This window comes from Manis pentadactyla, chromosome 16, assembly GCF_030020395.1.
Source record: "Manis pentadactyla isolate mManPen7 chromosome 16, mManPen7.hap1, whole genome shotgun sequence".
Classification (NCBI taxonomy): domain Eukaryota; kingdom Metazoa; phylum Chordata; class Mammalia; order Pholidota; family Manidae; genus Manis; species Manis pentadactyla.
This window is the reverse complement of record NC_080034.1, coordinates 77,409,330-77,426,145: the sequence shown is the minus strand read 5'-3', so window position 1 is coordinate 77,426,145 and position 16,816 is coordinate 77,409,330. Positions and strand designations below refer to the sequence as shown.

The 16,816-nt window shown below is 47.4% G+C and overlaps 1 protein-coding gene across 6 annotated transcripts in view; it reads right to left on the bottom strand.

Annotated features, from left to right (window-relative positions):
- KIF13A (kinesin family member 13A) overlaps positions 1-16,816 on the bottom strand; it is a 181,798-nt gene that overhangs the window by 24,294 nt on the left and 140,688 nt on the right. For all 6 annotated transcript variants that reach the window (XR_005030137.2, XM_057493810.1, XM_057493812.1 and 3 more), the window contains exons 17-25: positions 12,769-12,982; positions 10,545-10,707; positions 9,324-9,464; positions 8,452-8,601; positions 6,171-6,332; positions 5,487-5,660; positions 4,185-4,336; positions 3,034-3,166; positions 2,704-2,850 (exon numbers count right to left, since the gene is read on the bottom strand). Coding sequence is in view for 5 of the 6 variants with exons in the window: in XM_057493810.1 (XP_057349793.1) it covers positions 2,704-2,850; positions 3,034-3,166; positions 4,185-4,336; positions 5,487-5,660; positions 6,171-6,332; positions 8,452-8,601; positions 9,324-9,464; positions 10,545-10,707; positions 12,769-12,982 (1,436 nt within the window). In the remaining variant the exon portion in view is untranslated. The remainder of the gene's footprint in view (positions 1-2,703; positions 2,851-3,033; positions 3,167-4,184; positions 4,337-5,486; positions 5,661-6,170; positions 6,333-8,451; positions 8,602-9,323; positions 9,465-10,544; positions 10,708-12,768; positions 12,983-16,816) is intronic.

Genomic DNA, 16,816 nt, shown 5'->3' with positions numbered 1-16,816 from the left:
CCCATCTGTAATTACTTAAAGATTTAAGTTTTTGTTTTAAATAAAGAAAGCAGTCACTGAAACTCTTTTAGAAGGGAATAGGAACCAACATCTTTGGGCCAGACTTTACCGTTATGCAAATAGCTGATGTACAGTTCTGGGTGAGCTATTTGAGATTTAGATGAGCTCAGAAAGACAGAACACAAACTCCACTGCTCAGCCCCTCAGTCGCTGCCCTGAGGGCTCTGAAGGATGAAGTGGTCTGACGCCTGCAGGGTCCCGGCCGGAAGCCGGGCCTGTCTTTCCCAGCTCGGGGCTCTGACCTGCACCACACCACTGACGCCCAGGGGAAGAGCCCTCCAGGGAGCCTGAGGCTCCGTCCCTAGGAGGTTCTGCGCTGCTCTGCTGCAACAAAGGCACAGCCGCTGTTCTGAAAATACGGATCGACCGCTACCCACTATTGGATATACTAGCATCCATACCAATCAGCTGAGAAAAATCAGAACCATCCTAAACCCAGGGCCTCATTTTTACAGTAATGACACAAAATAACGATTCTGGCAAAAATATCTGGCAAAACAAAAATCACCATGTTGAAAATACAAGCGTTTTAGCTGAGACAATTTCCCCCAGAAACATGAACAGAGAAATCCGGTTCGTGGAGAGCCTCCACCTGTCCGGGGCTGGGTGAGCACTCCGAATGAGCCGGGGCCACGGGACGGCCGTCTTTGGCTTTTCTACAGTTATTAGAGGTTTACTAGTCAGACAGTGGTGAAGTGCTAGTCATAAAAAATAAACCTTTGTTCAAACTTAAAAATATAATTACATTATTCTTAATCTAAGAACATTTTAAAATACGCTGCTGTTTTTTTAACATGTCATAAAAACTATTCTCTGTAGACTTCAAAATACACTTTCATTTTAGATTGGTAACCATCATTATCATTTGAAAAACTTATTAAATGAAGTAATTTTTCTTGAATTAATTCACCCTATTAACCAATAAAGTACAAATAGCTCTAATTGTCTTTGAGACTAAGGATGTACTTGTGTTATCCAAGAACTAGCTTGAGATTTCACGATGTGTAACTGTTGTAAAACCAGCATATTCCGGACTGGCTTGAGCTGCTGCAACAGGAACATTTTGAAGTCCTATGTCAACAACAACAACAATGGCTGGATATGACTTGGACAGCAGCCAAGAAAAATTAAAGCTCTAAAACAGTCACAGCTTGAATCCGCATGACTGGAAGACACTATGCTCTTCAAAGCACTAGGCAAAGGCAAAGGCTGATATTTGAGAGCTCAAATTTTGACAAAAATCAGTTTAAGAGGTAGAATTCTTTTACACAATGCGAACCATCAATCCCTATCATGCTCCTCAAACGGGACCGTTGAGTCAGCTGATGATCCAGGTCCTGTGGGTCACGGTTCAGGCTATACAGATAAAAAATTGTACCTAAGATCTGAGATTTAATTAAGCCACAAAATTTTACCTCAGAGAGGGACTCCTGAGAATCATTCACGCTGACTCATCACTTTGGAGAAGCGAAAAAGGGAACTGCAAGTTTACCTGCCCAGCCAAGGTGACCACGCAGCGAGGCGAGCTAGACTGGGGACCCTGGGCGCCCCCTGCCCCTCGTCCCAGGCCCCGCGGGCGCCCCTGACCTGCTGGCCGCGCGAGGGACGGAACCAGGAGAACACCTCCTGCCCCATCTCGGACCCCACACCCACAGAGAAGTCTGCAAAGAAGCCCCCAGTCCAGACAGCAGACCCCGTCGTCCCGCCTCCACTGACACTCTCCCCAGGCTTTTGGGGGCCAGAGGCAGCGGTGGCCCGGGACAGGGAAGGTCGTGGCTGCCAAGTGCCTTCCTAAAGGTCCAGGAGGCCAGGCCAGCGTCCTTTCTGGTCTGCAGGGAAGTCACCTGAATGCCAGGAGGCCAACAGGAAAGTGAGGCGGGAAAGCCAGGATGGGCCGGGCTGCGCCCAGACTCCGCGGGAGACGTCCTCCCCCGGTCACACAGGGAGGGCTCTGCTCACGGGGCCAGCACGGGAGCCGCATGCAGCGGTATCCTCCTCAGGGGCGAATTCAACCCGAATATGGACGGTAAACTGAGGATTCAGTGGAGCTGGTGCACTGTCAGGCCCTGGAGGCAAGTTCCTAATCTTTAAGTTTATTTTCAAGGAGTATTGAGTTGTGACTGGCAATAGAAAGACCAGTTCTTAGAGGGTTTCATCTTTTAATTTTTTTAAGTAAGGACAGAAGATTTAGTAAGAGGAGACTCAATGGACAAAAATGATCAGGAGGACAACTTTTAATTAAAAACAAAAAGTAAAACTTTCAAAAAGCTGGTCAATTATGGCAGTGTTGAGGGCAATTTTATACTAATAAAGGGTAGATTGGGCCAGGCAGCAATGCCAAATACCCAACAAAATCTGAGCCAGATACAAGCTAAAACCTGCCTATGGTAAATGAACACACTAGCACCAATATGTGTGTTTAGAAATAAAATTACTACTAATCAACGTTAAGCCAATAGAGTATCCTAAATCCAGTAAAAAGGCAATGGACGGTGATAGGAACGACGGTTGCAGATACAATGAGGGGGCTAAGGCAAGGGCTCTGTTACATTCCCAAACGGGTCTCCATCACGGATAACCAACCGCCTCAGTGCTGCATTAACCCGTCTCTGTTAAACACTATTTCAAGTCTGTTTGTCTTACCTGGTAACTGTCCAGCCCCCTCTGGAGCTTGGTGGACCTGGCAGTCACGCAGCCAATGGATACTGATAAGATGGCTTCGGCCATAAGGGGCAGTGTCCCCGAATGCTGCACAGGTTTTACTGTGACTTCCACTCTCCGGGAATGGCCCTGCAGAGGAGGGGGTGCCATGCAGAAAGGGGTACCAAGCATGGGAATGGGGAGGGGTGGGGGAAGAGGGTAAAGAAGGGGAAGGAATTGCAAACAGAGAGGCAAATAATGAGAAAATTCCCAGAAACTGGGTGCAAGTGGGACCGAAAGGAGACATGAAACAAACAGAAACAAACGCAGTACCTGTCTAAGTTGAAAGACGCCTCCTGTGTTGACGTCTTTGGCCTGATGAAGCTCCACTGCCGCGTATTCCCCTGACTCATTCAGTTCCAAGATGGAGACCCGCATCTCTACTCTTCGAGTCACTTCATTCCACCTGCAAACACATCCCAGCAGACACCCACGTCAGCGCCCAGGGCACCGCCAGCAACAGGAACACGCCACTCGCTGAGCACCTGCTTTGTGCTGGCACCCACCGTGCCTCGCGTGTCACACAGATTATTTTCTTCTTTAGCACTCATACAACCCTACGGTACAGGCTTTTCAAATTTGTTTTACTTCATGGAGGTATTATAACATGCTCAGTGAAAGGCCCAGATCTCAAGCAGAGTCTAGTGAGTTGAGGCAGATGCTCCCACTGTATTAAGTCACCACACCATGACCTCGGAAAGTGCGCTCAGACCCCTCCCCACAGAACCCCGCACCGTCCCGTGGCAGCCACGTGACCTCTCTGACCAGTCCTGCCTGTTCTAGAAACTCACAGGGACGGAATGATGCAGTGTGTAGTCTTTTAGGTCGGGCTTGACTCAGCATAATGTTTTTGAGATTCATCCAAATAGGGATCAATAGTCCTTCTCTTTTTTATTGCTGAGTAATATTCAATTATATGACAAATAACACAATTTGTATATAAAACATTCTCAAACTGAAGGATATGGGAGTTGTTTGCAGTTCTGAGGTTACTGTAAATACTGCTGCCATGAAAATGCATGTACAAGCCTGTTTATGGGCTTTGGTTTTCATTTTTCTTGGGTTCGCACCTTGGCGTGGGATTGCTGGGAATCTCCAACTTTACAAGAAGCTACTTCCTGTTTTCTTCTTTAAGCTTTATAGCTTTATCTTTTACATTTACAGTTATGATCTACTTTCAATTAAGTCTGTGCATCATGTGAAGTAAAGACCAAGGTTTTTTTTACGTACAGACAGGCAGCTGTTTCAGTCTCGTTTCTTGAAAACACTTTCCTTTCCTGTCGAGTTTCTTCAATGCCTGGTAGGTCCTTTTGTCATCCCGTTTCGCAAAGGAGGAAACAGCCCCCGAGAGCCCTTATTCCTTGGACTAAGCGTCCAAGTGCCAGCCCTGACCCTGTGTCTGAAGCTCCCAGCCAGGTACAGACCTGTCGTGCAGCGTCCGTGTCTTGGCGTGAAGGGAATCGACTTCCCAGAAGGAGCTCCCATTCCCAGCACACCGGTGGCCCCACACTTCGATCGCCAGCGCCCCGTCTGAAATGAACTCCAGGAATTCTTCTGTCACGTCCACCACGTAGTCCTGGGGCAAGAAGGAGGCAGCAGCGAGCAATGCGGGTCGTGCACAAAGGGGTCCGTGAGATTTCCTTTTTACCTTTCCCCCGTACAGAGTCATTCTGGACCACACTGGCCTGACCCCAGCCTTAAACGCCCTCTGCAGTTTCTCAGGAAACCATAAAGAACCAGAATATTAGATCTGGAAGGAATATGATGCGCAGTCTAAGCCAACTCCTTCCCTTAATAAACGAGGACACTGAAGAAAGCAACTTGCCCCGTGTCACTCTGCTTATTAGCTGCAGAGCTCGATCTACGTCTCCTCGTTCCTGGTTCATTCTTAGTTCCACAGGCTGCCCTGATGTTCAGCTGACATAGACTGACCAGCACACCAAGAAAAAGGACTTCTCATTGCTCTGTGCTGTGGCTTAGGAGACTAAAAATGGAGTTAAATTCTCTATGATTATCCTCATGATTCTGTGCTTTTGCCTTAAACGGTCCCACTCCAGTTCTTCACTGTAAAATGCAAACAGGTGAGTGTTAGGAAATGCCTGCTGAACGGACTGAGAAGCAGGCACATCACCCAGAACGGAGTGGCAGGCAGGGGACCACGCCAGCACTGTCCTCCCGTCAGCATCTTGGTGGGAGCTCAGGTGAGTGGAGGGCTAGGCTTAGAATGCTATACTGTATCCACAAGAATGAAAAATATCTACAGCAACATATATGTTAAGATGTTTGTATATATTAAAATGCAGGTGCAATGCTGCAATATGGAAATAGCAACCATAATTTTATAGAAAGCTTTTTAAAGAAGCTATGCATGCATGACACTAAGAGTGTCTGTGCAAACCCGTTTCTACATGTGAACACTTTTAGCCCGCATATATAACAGTTGTAGCTCATAGAAAACAGTTTATTCAAAATACACAGCAAAATGTCATTGGTCGTTACATCTCTGGGGAATAAGATTTTGGGTAGAGGTCTTTCAGATTTTATTTTAAGTACTTTCAGATTTTTTGAATTTGTATTGAAGTACATTTGGGGGTTAAAAAGCCCAATAAGCAAGTTATGTTTATAATACATTCTTAGGGTGATAATGTCTGAGTTACAAGTAGAGCTACGAGCTGCACCCAGGTCCACAGCCTCCCAGGCAGCTCATTTTGTAAGGGCGCCCGTACCTTACAGTGAGAGAAAGTCACGGTGTACTGGGCATCCTTGGACTGTGGGGAAGGCACCTCTGGGTCCACGACGGGGGCCGCCACTGTGGATTCACACTGGTCCCAGAATGTGTATTGACAGAAGACGAAATTTGAGAGGTTTAAGGGCAGCCCGGTTGCCTCTTTAATTTTTACCTGAAAAGATTTCAAAAAGTACACATAAAACCTTCATTAAAAAAAACATTCAACTATGCATCATTTCTTATTTTAACTGTATCTCCAATTTAAGAGGAAGTGATGAAACCAACCAGTTATCCATTTGTCATCTGAAAATATTTGATACCATTTCATTAACAGTTCATCTATAATGAAATCCGTACCACAGTTCTTCAACTATAGCATATAAACTAGGCAGTGAATGGGCACCCCTCTAAAATTCTTCCCGTGACTGAGTTTCTGGTGCCGAAAGCAGGAGTCACTGATAGTGCTCACTACCTGATGCCAAATGCACGGAGACTTGAAGTGTCATGCCACGGTCATCAGCAAGGGGGCCCCACTTCTGGAAAAAGTGCTGTCCACAGCTCTACTCACTGTCAGGAAGTTTAAGCTTTACGATGCCCTATGAAAATCTCCTAAGAATTTCTGTAAGATTGCTTTGAATTAAAGAGACCACGTATCTGAGCCTCCCGTCACTTGTCCTCTCACCCGGCACGTCAGTCTTCTGACTCGGTGGGTGACCTCCCCGCCGCCGTCCACGACTTCCAGGCTCCCGCTCTCACTGGAGTTCTCGGAGGAGTCGTCCTCCACCCCGCGCTCTGGGACGGCTCCTGTGACGCGCATCACCTCCATGTGGAGACGGCCGGCCACCTGAGTCAGGGAGCAAGAGGGCACTGGAGTTAAAAGGCTCCCTGCGGACAAAACTGGCGTGAGACCGAATCGCCCCACAATGGCTCTGTGGCTCCCGCTGGGTCGCCTCCGGGGACAGGGAGCTCACCACCGCGAGAGCCAGGCCCCTCCGCCGCCTGCCGCCATAATCATCCTGCCCTACTTAGAGCCAAACTCCCCTCCCTGCAACCTGCCTTCTGGAGTCACCTTCATTCTACAGGTCAGCCCGTGACCAGCGTAAAGGCAGCTATCATATTCTACCCTGGAGGCATCTTTTTCCCACGTTCATATGTTTATTCACCGACTCACCCCATCAAATACCTGGCCTCACGGGAGCACTGGTTCTGGTTCTGCCACCAGCACCCACAGTGAAGTGGGCAAAGACAGAAATAAAGTCCAACAGCAACGGTGTTGACTGGCTGCTCTGACAGAGGTGTGCAGCTCACTACAGGATGAACTGACCCACTTGACAAATATCTACTCAGAAATGCCTGTGTGCCAGGAACTGCCCTACGCACGGCGTCTAGGGCAGTGCACCCCAGACCTGGCCTCTGGGCCCGGGCAGCTTCTGCTCTCTTGGGAGCAGAGAATGGGTACGGAATTCACATGGGGCTGGGAGCGGGGTGGAGAAGGGCTCGGTGGGAGGCAGGCCTCTTCCAGAATGAACACCAACACAGAGCACAAAGTTATAAGGAAAGCAATCCCTTAAAACTGCGTTTTCCCAAAAAAAGCCTTAAAATTCCCTCAATATCCTGGTGATTCTATGGACAGGAACCAGCCTACCAGTGTCTCTTATAGCTGGGTGCTCAGAACTGAAGGACAGGAATGACCCTAAAATTTGTATTCTCAGAGTGTTCTGAGCAGCCAGACATGGCAGATCACAGTCTAAGGCTGCAGTGACTGCAGCTGGAAGGCGACCCGAGCTCCGGCCGCACTGCTGCCTCGTCAAGAGCGAGGCTCACCTCACAGGGAGCTTAGACCCAACTTCCACGCAGCAAGTGGCGCTGGCTCCAAGCACCTGAGAGAAATCGGATGATGGCACTTGACAAGTGAGACAAGTATGGAGGAAAAGTTGCAAAGAGGGTCAAGAGGGAATAAGGGAAATAAGAAGATTGTGGTTCTTCGGCTTTCAGTGTTTTTTGAGATCTAATACATTTTAAACATAATTTCAGGGGGACTGGTGGAACACTCAAAGCCCACCAGAGACCCCAGCTTAAGGGCCCCTGGCTAGGGACTCGGCTGCTAGGTGCCTTTGCCCCAGGAAGCGCGCCCTTTGTTAACATGGGAATCAGCAGCACGAGCCCGCTGGGCTTCCAGGGCAGGGTGTTCCCGGGGCCCGGGGGCCGGCGACGGGGTGACGGGGGACCACATGTGCAATGTGAGCTGTGCACTTACACACCACAGCTAAGACCTAGGGTCTACTTTTTGAGTGTCCTTTGTGCAGAATGGCATCCTGTTCTCAGCCTCCTCTAAGAATCACAAAAACTAACTCAGCATTTCAAGTTTCCATGTTGTTGAAGGACAAGCCAGGATACAGGGGTATCACTAAACTTAAAATAGAAACATCATTGATGGACACCACAAAAAAGTTCGGACTCGAACATATTCTGAAGTGTCTGAGGCCTCCATGAGGCTAATAGCTAAATAACTGAAAGATGAGAGTTTCTTTAAAAGGGGTGCAACAATGGGATGGTTAAGCTTGTTTTCTTTGAATACTATGGACTTCAAAATAATCCTCCCAGTTATTTTGTAAAGACCACTTGGGGCAAGGAAGGAACTAGTATATTACAAAGGTAATGTATTAAAACGAAGTGAATAGTGGGGCACAGAGCTGACTATGGTTTCCAAACGATTTCTAATTTTGCTTGAAACAAAGAAAAAATTTATGTGAGCCACAAATAAGTTACAGTAATCTAAAACCATGATTTAATTTTGAGATTTGAATAGAGATTTAATAGAAAAAAAGGACTGTGATCCCGACTATTCATTCACCTTAGTCTTTTTATCTACCTCAAGGACATTAACTTAAGTCGAATTAGAAAAAAATAAAAACGAAAACATAAGGAACCAGTGTCCCTTTGTCCCAGGCTGGCTTCCTTACCTCCCCCTGCTGGCTGATGATGGGAACTGCATACTGGAGTTTCACATCGCAGAAGAGACACTCCAAGAACACATTAGCCACGCCGATCAGGTTGTGGTTCTCCTGGGCTTCATAGAAAGGGTCACCTCGTTTCCCAAACAGTCGCCTGGCCTGAGCGGTACGAGAGGCAGGTGGGAGGCAAGTCAGAAACAAAGCATCAACTTAAATAATGTAATTTAAAGCTTTTTAAAAAGGAAGCATTTATCCAAATAAATTAAAGAGAAGTAAAATTAGAACCATGTCACTAGCACACGGGAGGGGTGTGCAGGCTGGGAACTGACTGATGCCACGTGGACAGCCTCCCTTGGCTGCCGCCTCGCTGTCCCCATCACAGCCCACCTGCAGACCTTGTCAGTCCACTCCCCGTGCTTTGCCTCATTTCCTTTGCTGAGCCTTCTTTTCTGCTACTATGTCTAAAAAATGGATTATGCAGCCTAAAATCATTCCTAGCACTCTACCCAGCCTCCCTCATGTCAGGGAAGCAGGAGCGCATCTAATGAACACAAAATCCATGCTGGCTCCCTCCAGGCTGATATTTCACAACTGACAAAACAACAAAAATTTACTGTTTACTTCATTTCATTTGAAATGTGGTTTTAAAAAAAAGCCACTAAGAACATTCCATGTGTTCTATCCCTTTAATTTCTACCTGCACGGGGATTACATGTTTCATGACTGATACAACACGGCCCTCCTTCCAGATCACTTTTCCTTTGCTTTTCTAACATGAGTGTGCAAATGGCCAAGGGCACGCGTGTGTTCTGATGGCTGAATCACTTTCGTGGTGTGCCCCTAAGCGTGACCAGATGGCCTTTACATTTTGTCCCTTTTACCTCTGGAACGTTCTCCTTCCATTCTTGATAAAGGTCTCTCATGTCAATCAATTTGTTCTCCAGCTTCTCAATGGACCAAACCTGGGTGCTTCTCCCTTTCCTCCGGACTTGAATGGCCGGCTCACTCACTATGGCTCCTCTCTGCAGAATGAAGGAAAATGCGCACAAAAAATAAACTTCCATTACGTTTTGGACTGTTAAAGCAACATATCTTATCGTAAAGTAGCAAGTTTGACAAAAACACATAGTGTATACAAAATATGAAATTCTACCACCTAAGGGAATATTCTGGTTCATTTTCAATCTTCTGTGTTTACACACACTTTTAATTTTTATCATAATCAGGACCAAAATATATAAATGTCTTATCTCAAACATCTCCCCAGTTTTTTAATACTATGATCACTTTTTGTGTTGTTGAATATTCTTCATAAACATGATATGCAATGCAATATACAAATCTGTTTATATGGATTACTACTTATTTGACTATTCTATTCTTCAACAGCATGGCTGTTTCAAATTTTTGCTGTTTTAAAGGGTACTATGATAAGCATTCTTGTACAGAAAACATAAAAATATTTATGTTTGCTTCTATGAGAATGGACTGAATAACTTTCTCAAAGGAGAACTACTTGGTTGAAAGACTAAAACACAGAAGACTGATGAGCAGCCCCTGACACATTATTAGCTTGCTTGCTGGAGGAATGAATGAATGAAATGAATGGATGAAAAATTATTCTTTTTCAAAGTTTCTCATTAAAGGAAAAATTCATCAAGTTGAAATGATGGGAGACTTCCAAATGGCTGCACAGTCCTTCTGCTTACATAAGACAGGCATCCTACGAGTCTTCCTGTCTTGCAGGGCTCACTCTTACAAGGGTGTTGCTGTAACAAAACACACGCATCTCCCCATTTCAGAAGGGGGCATTTAAAGGAGTGAGAGAAAAGCAGGAGGAATTTCATATATATATATATATATATGTATGTATGTATTTCTAGATTTACTGTTTAAAAGAAAACATTTAAATTAGCAAGTCCTTTGGCCACCAAATTTCTCATATTCCGATCATAACACAGCTAAGGGCACTGACACTCTGGGGTCTACCAAGGAAGTCTTGAGTCAAGGCTGTGGCTGTCAGGCCGTCCTGATGGAGGGTCTCCCGGAGGTTGGGCTGACATGAGCCTCACATGCGTACTGCGTGTGTCTCAGCCCCTTACCTTCCTATTGGCGCTGAGGTTTGCAGCAGGGATCTGAAGAGTCACCTGGTAGTCGGTGAGCTTGATCATCTCCTCGGCTAAGAGGTTTGCCTCCCGCACCAAGGTATTCGCCTTGACCAGCTGCTCACGCAGTTTTGCCAGGCTTTGCCGGAAGAGTTCGTCCCTGGGATGTAGAAAAGGAAATGAGGAAATCTGTAACAAAACGGCAACCCTCTGCCTAAGTGAGTCATAGTATTAGAAAGTGGCAGGAAGCCCCTTTCAGGCAATAGTGCTCAGCCTGTTTTTGCCAAGTCACCTCTTTTCCTTCCCTCGCCACCAGGGTTCTCTGGGCTGTCTGCTGGGAACCACAGATGACAGATGTGAGGAGCGACATAAAGAAAAACCGTGTTTTAAGTTATACACCATTTGAAAACTACTAGATTTTGAACGGTGGTGCAAAAACCTCCAATGAAGAATCCTTTAGGAGAAGGAAATGACAACTTTTGTGTGCCTCTGGCCACTCGGAAGGTGAAAAGCTCTGGAGTGGTAAGGAGGGAACGTTTAACATCATTTCCTCTGTTTGCAAAAGGCACAGGGGAGGGCTGTCTGCTTCTTTCTCCAACTCCATGAACACGACTTTCTGATGAAAGCTGCTCTACTGCCCTGACTGCATCAGAACCCGCTTTCCCCCAGCCCCACATCTTCTGCCTCTGCAGCGCTTGTCCTAGTTATAATCTTTCACTTATTCGTGTATCTGCCCAGTGTCTGTCTCTCCTATGAAGCTGTAAGCGCACCCCGGGTCAGGAGAAAGTGCTTCTGCATCCCACACTGGGATCGGGGCTCAAGGGCACCCCAGCCTAGGAGATAAGACTTATAGGGCTTCTCTTTTCTTCCCTTTACACAACTCTGCCCTTAACTTTGCAGGGAAACGATGGCCCTGGCGCACCCACCTCCTCTCCTGTCACCTTGGAAATGACCCAGGACACGCACCACGAAGGTGTTTCTACAAGGACGACCTGAAACGTGTCCCACCCGAGACCACCTTCCCGATTCTTCTAAACCACATTAACATTTTTTTTTTCAGCCAACTCAGTCTTCTCCCTTTTCCACAATAGCCAGAAAAACACATTGTCGACTCCTGAAATAGCTCCGAACTCTGCGTTTTTTATCACCCCTGGCTCGTCCTCCTCATACGCTGGCAGTCGGGACAGGACAGCCCTGCCAGCCCCGGCCTTCCCCCGGACCTCCTCTCCTCCCCAGGGTAGATTCCCAGCAAGCAAGTCCCCGCGCCAGCGAGAGGGCAGTGGGCTGACGGAGCCAGGACGGGGACCCCGGGCCGGACTGCCGCGGCTCTGACCCCACTGCCCCGACCCACCAGCTGAGCCGCTTTGTGTAAGTCCCCGAAGCGCTCGGCCTCAGTTCCCTCACACGCGAGCTGGGGGTGGAAATGGCGAGTAGGGTGGCGGTAGTGAAGACTAGACGAATGCACGTAAAACACTTGATGCCTGGCACATGATAATGTTCTGTAAATGTCACGTACGACTTTTAAAATAATTATTAATTAACACAGGAGTTGTTAACGGGACTATAGACAGACCTGGGTTCAAACCTTGGCCATTTCATTTCCGAGCTGGGTGAGGGAGGCCGTGTACACCGATTGCCCCACCTACCAGGCCCAGGTCAGGGCCCTGGGGCACAGCGCTGCTGGGAGGGGTAAATCAAAGCAGCACCACCCCTAGACGGGGTGCGGACACAACAGAGCTCAGCAGTAATGACCGAGCAACAACGTCCCTGCTGTTACTGATGCTGTTACTACCATTTCCTCCACCACTGCCTCAGTTTTGATATATATATATATATATATTTTTAGTTTTGATATATTTTAAAGTCATAATTTTAAAAATTCACATTTATATTTCTCAACACTGAAGTTGCATTTAAATAGACTCCAAAGTAAAAGAAATAAAAAACGAGAAATGCTCTTATGCCAAAGAGTTATTCAAGCTTTCTCTATTTTAATACCTATAGTGACAGTCTAACTCGGTATTATTTTTACTGAAGGTAAGGGGGGAGGGCAAGTCTTTAACAGCAGTGCAGCAGACACACCTGGGGTGGGCAGCGCCCCTGGGAGGAAAGGCAACTGCTGACACTCCAGGGACGGGACTAAGGCTTCCTTCTTGCTGGGTCGCGGCCCCACCGCCCCGCCCCAAGGCACGGCACCGGGGCTGCTCAGCTGGGCTCTTACCTCTCCTCCGCCCACTGGGTCACCTTCTGCTGGGCGGTCTGGCTGCTGCAGGCCAGGCGGTCGGGGCCGCCGCTCCGGGGCTGCCTCTCGGGGGACAGCTGCTGCCGAAGCCGCTCCAGCTCCCGCTCGTACATGAGCCGCTGCTCCTCCAGGGCGCTCCGCTTTTCCTCCAGGTACTGCTTCTCCAGGACCTGAACCACGTTCTGAACTGGGTCTGGTAGGCCAGGGGACAAGGGCAGGCGTCTTCAGTCAGCGTTCTCCCAGAAAGACCTCCCCAGAACCTAGCCTGCCCACGTGCTCAGGGGCGCCCAGGGCCCCATCAGATGAACTCCTCTCAGTTTCCTTTTCGTTGCCATTGGGATGAATGCCCTATTTGTTACGCTCCCCAATTTGATGAGCTCCTGCTATGTAGACAGATCACTCACTGGCTTTGAGCAGATGGTAGAGGAAAAGGGGATGAGGTCCTGTCCCCTCAGAAGACAAACCTGATGAAGTCTACAACGACTTCAGAGACAAAGCCGCACAAGACTTGATTTTTATGGTAGTCAAATTCTCTGCCCATCCAGCATCAGTTTAGTATATAGCAGACGGTTTATAATCCTGACTTGGACCACACGTCTTACTACTCCTGAACCGACAGTGCATGTCTGAAAATATTCACTGAATTTATGGTCTGGCAATTTCTTGGGTGCAAATATCCAGGAGGGTAAATTCACTTGCAGAAATAAAAGGTTATTTCTGATTTCTTGCTTTTGCAGATCTGGAGATTACCCACATCCGTGGGGGTGGGCAGGCATAGAAATATGAATGAATCTTGCTCAAAGGGGCTATTACATTGTGTGGGTTGTGGTGCCAGTAAGACTCAGTCCTAAAGAGCTGATTGGCTGTGGCAGAATATTAGCTTGGTGATGACCAACAACCTGCATGCGGTGAGTAAAGACTAAGGCACTGAGCACGGGTGTAAGGGAGAAAGTCACCAACATCTGAAGTGAGCCCTGCAAGGAAACAGTGTGTTAAGATTATCGGATGGAGACAAGAAGATCCCCATCGCAGTAAATAGTCCCTGGAGTATATGGGACCTGGAGGAGGTGCGTTCAGATTCTTGATTAGTCTGAGGTTCACACATTTGCCTGTTTTCAGTGTTTTGTATTGTATTCCTACATATTGACTCTCAGTTTAATTTCCAGGGTAAGACTGGGAAATGGAGAGGACAATAAGAATTTTTTATCACCTGATGATGGCTATTGACCGGCTTTTCCAGAATTGACCCTATCAATTTGTGAAATACACGTGGAAATTGCATGATTTTCTGTATGAGCAGTAAGAGAAAAAGACAGCAAGTTAACTTTAAAAATAAAGTTGAGTAACGTAGAACAAGAAGTAGGAAGCAATTTTAAACATCACTTGATACACACAGTGCAGGTGAGTTGTGTCCATGAAAATGACAACCACACAGGCAATAATACCTGGGTGGCAACCAGGCACATCTCAGGTGGAGGCGTGAGACCCTCTGCACGCGTCACCTCGCGGAAGCCCTGCAGCCTAAGGGAGGGTAACATTCCCACTCTAGGGGCAAGAAAACGGGTGCACAGAGAGCTTAACTAGCTGGCCTAAGACAATGTAGCTAATCAGCAAGAGAGCCAGGTTTTGAGCTCATGTCAGGGTAGGACATAGAGTTAGCAATCCGTTGATGTAGTATTCTTAATGCCAATGTTTTTTTCAGGATCAACACTCTGTAGATTTAAAAAAATAGATTTTAAAAAATACTGTTCCTTACTGCTATAAAATTCAGCATTTTTTCAGAACAGAATAGCTTTCTTCATAGAGTTCCAAATATGTTTTAGGGAATCTATACTTGAAAGGCTGATGGAAAAGGGACTCCTAAAGCAAATCTCTTACACAGATGCAGACTACGGGTGGGTAAGACCATTTTCAGAGAGTAAAAATCTATGTTCTCCCACGCACTGGAACTTCTGACACAGTCCTGTAACATCTGAAAAAACATGAATAATATGGGGGATTTTGAGGGAGGCTGAAGAAATTTTAAATGTAAGGGCTAGAAAAACTCTCTATTTTTTTAAAACACATTTTCAAAGAGTATACAAATGGTCCTGACTTATGATTGTTCAACATGCAGTTTTTGGCTTTACGATGGAGAGAAAGCCATACACATTCAGTGGAAACCGTATTTTGGGTTTTGAGTTTGATCTCGCCTGGGCTGGCGCTGGGTGGTACGGTCCTCTCTCTCTCACGTCACAGGGGGAACAACCGATACACTTGCAGCCACCCTGAAACCACACGGCCATTCTTCCACTTTCAGTAAAGCGTTCCAAACATTAAATGAGCCCTTCCACACTTCCTATAGAACAGGCTCCATGTCAGCTGGTCCTGACCAGCTGTAGGCCGGCGTCAGTGGGCTGCGCAGGCGGAGGAGGGCCGGGCTCAGCTGGGCTGTTTGGTAGGGCAGGTGGACTCAATTCACTTTCAACTTCACGATAGTTTGAACTTATGATGGGTTTACTGGGACGTAACCCTATTGTAAGTTTAAGATCTGTATATTTTTTCTCTATTTAGGCTTCAGGTTTAAAAACAAAGGACAGGGTCTTTGCCATCCATTTATATTTACACAGAACCTTATTTCCAAGGGCCCTAACTTAGTGTTTATGAATCTTCCCAGACACACCATTTTATAAAATCATATTCTAGGGTTTTTGCTAAAAGACAATGAGTACGACATTTAATCCTTACTTCTACTTCTCAAATCAGTGGTGTGCAGAAGCACACACGGTCCCAAACGGGAGGGCAAGAGGGGATTCGGCCCCAGGCGGAGACTGCGACGCACGGGCACTGTGACCGAGGCTGTTTCCAACTCCTTTAGCAGCTGCTGTGCTCCAACATGCCCACTGCTCACCTCGCTTTATCAGTGGCCACGAGTCGCCGCACAAACACGGAGAGAGAGCCACCCAGAGGCCCCTCCCCTCAGCCCTGCCGGGACTGCGGTCTGGCCACGCTATCCACGGCCCTGGTAGTGCCTCAGGTCTGAGGCTTCTTCCTTTCTTCTTTCCTTTTTCATCTCTGATTCCAGCACAAGTCTGGGAACACCTTTCTCTTAGACATATTTGATAACATTTTCAAGTCAATTATCCAGTTTCAAGTCCTTATCACTATATTTTAAATATATCATCCTAATTAGCGGTTTAATCAGACTGATATGGCCTAGGACAGAAGCCAAAGATTATTTGGCCAAACCACCAATCAACTATCAAGAGTTGTCCACAGTTTTATTCCCCACCACCACCACGCTCTTTCTCCTGAATGAACTGCTTCAGAGGGCAGGGAGCCTGGCGTCTAAGGCCCAGAAACCACTGAGGCCGGTGTCTCAGGAGAGAAAGGACCACATTCACTCTGCACAGAGCACTTCCTATTCTTCATTAGTTTATTCTTTATGTAACTATGACGTGAGCACACACTTATTTACCTGTCCTGATAATGGAAAAGAGCAGGTGAGGTAGACAGAGCGGAGGGCATTTATGTGATAAAGAGAGTAAGAGGCCCAAGGCACTACCTGAAGGGAAGGAGATGCTCTGGGGAAAAAAGAACCTTTTGATTTCAGGTGAACGAGGCTCTCCGACCTTTCACCTGCCCCTTAACTGCACCTCACTGCGCGGCGCCACTGACTTGGCGAAAACCTGGGACGGTCCGAGTCCTGTGTTGAGCTCTCACGACACATTTTTGTCCGCCGATACCAGGTTTGCTTTTACTCTTAACCCAAATGAACTGGGCCTTAGGTAATTATTACTCTAGAGCTGTGGAGACGCCGGGCTGGTCTGCGCCCGGGCTGACGCAGGTGAATATACTCCTGGAAGCACTGCGGCCGGACCGCTGTGCTGCCGACAGCCGTTCAGCCACTGCCGCAGAAACACCCGGCGCTGCTGGACGCAGAGAAGAGCACCCGGGCTCCACCCACCGGGACGGTGCTGGGGTCAGGACGCGAGGAGGCAGGGGTCGCGAGTGGGACGGAAACGTCTCCTCGGGCAGGACCGGGAGC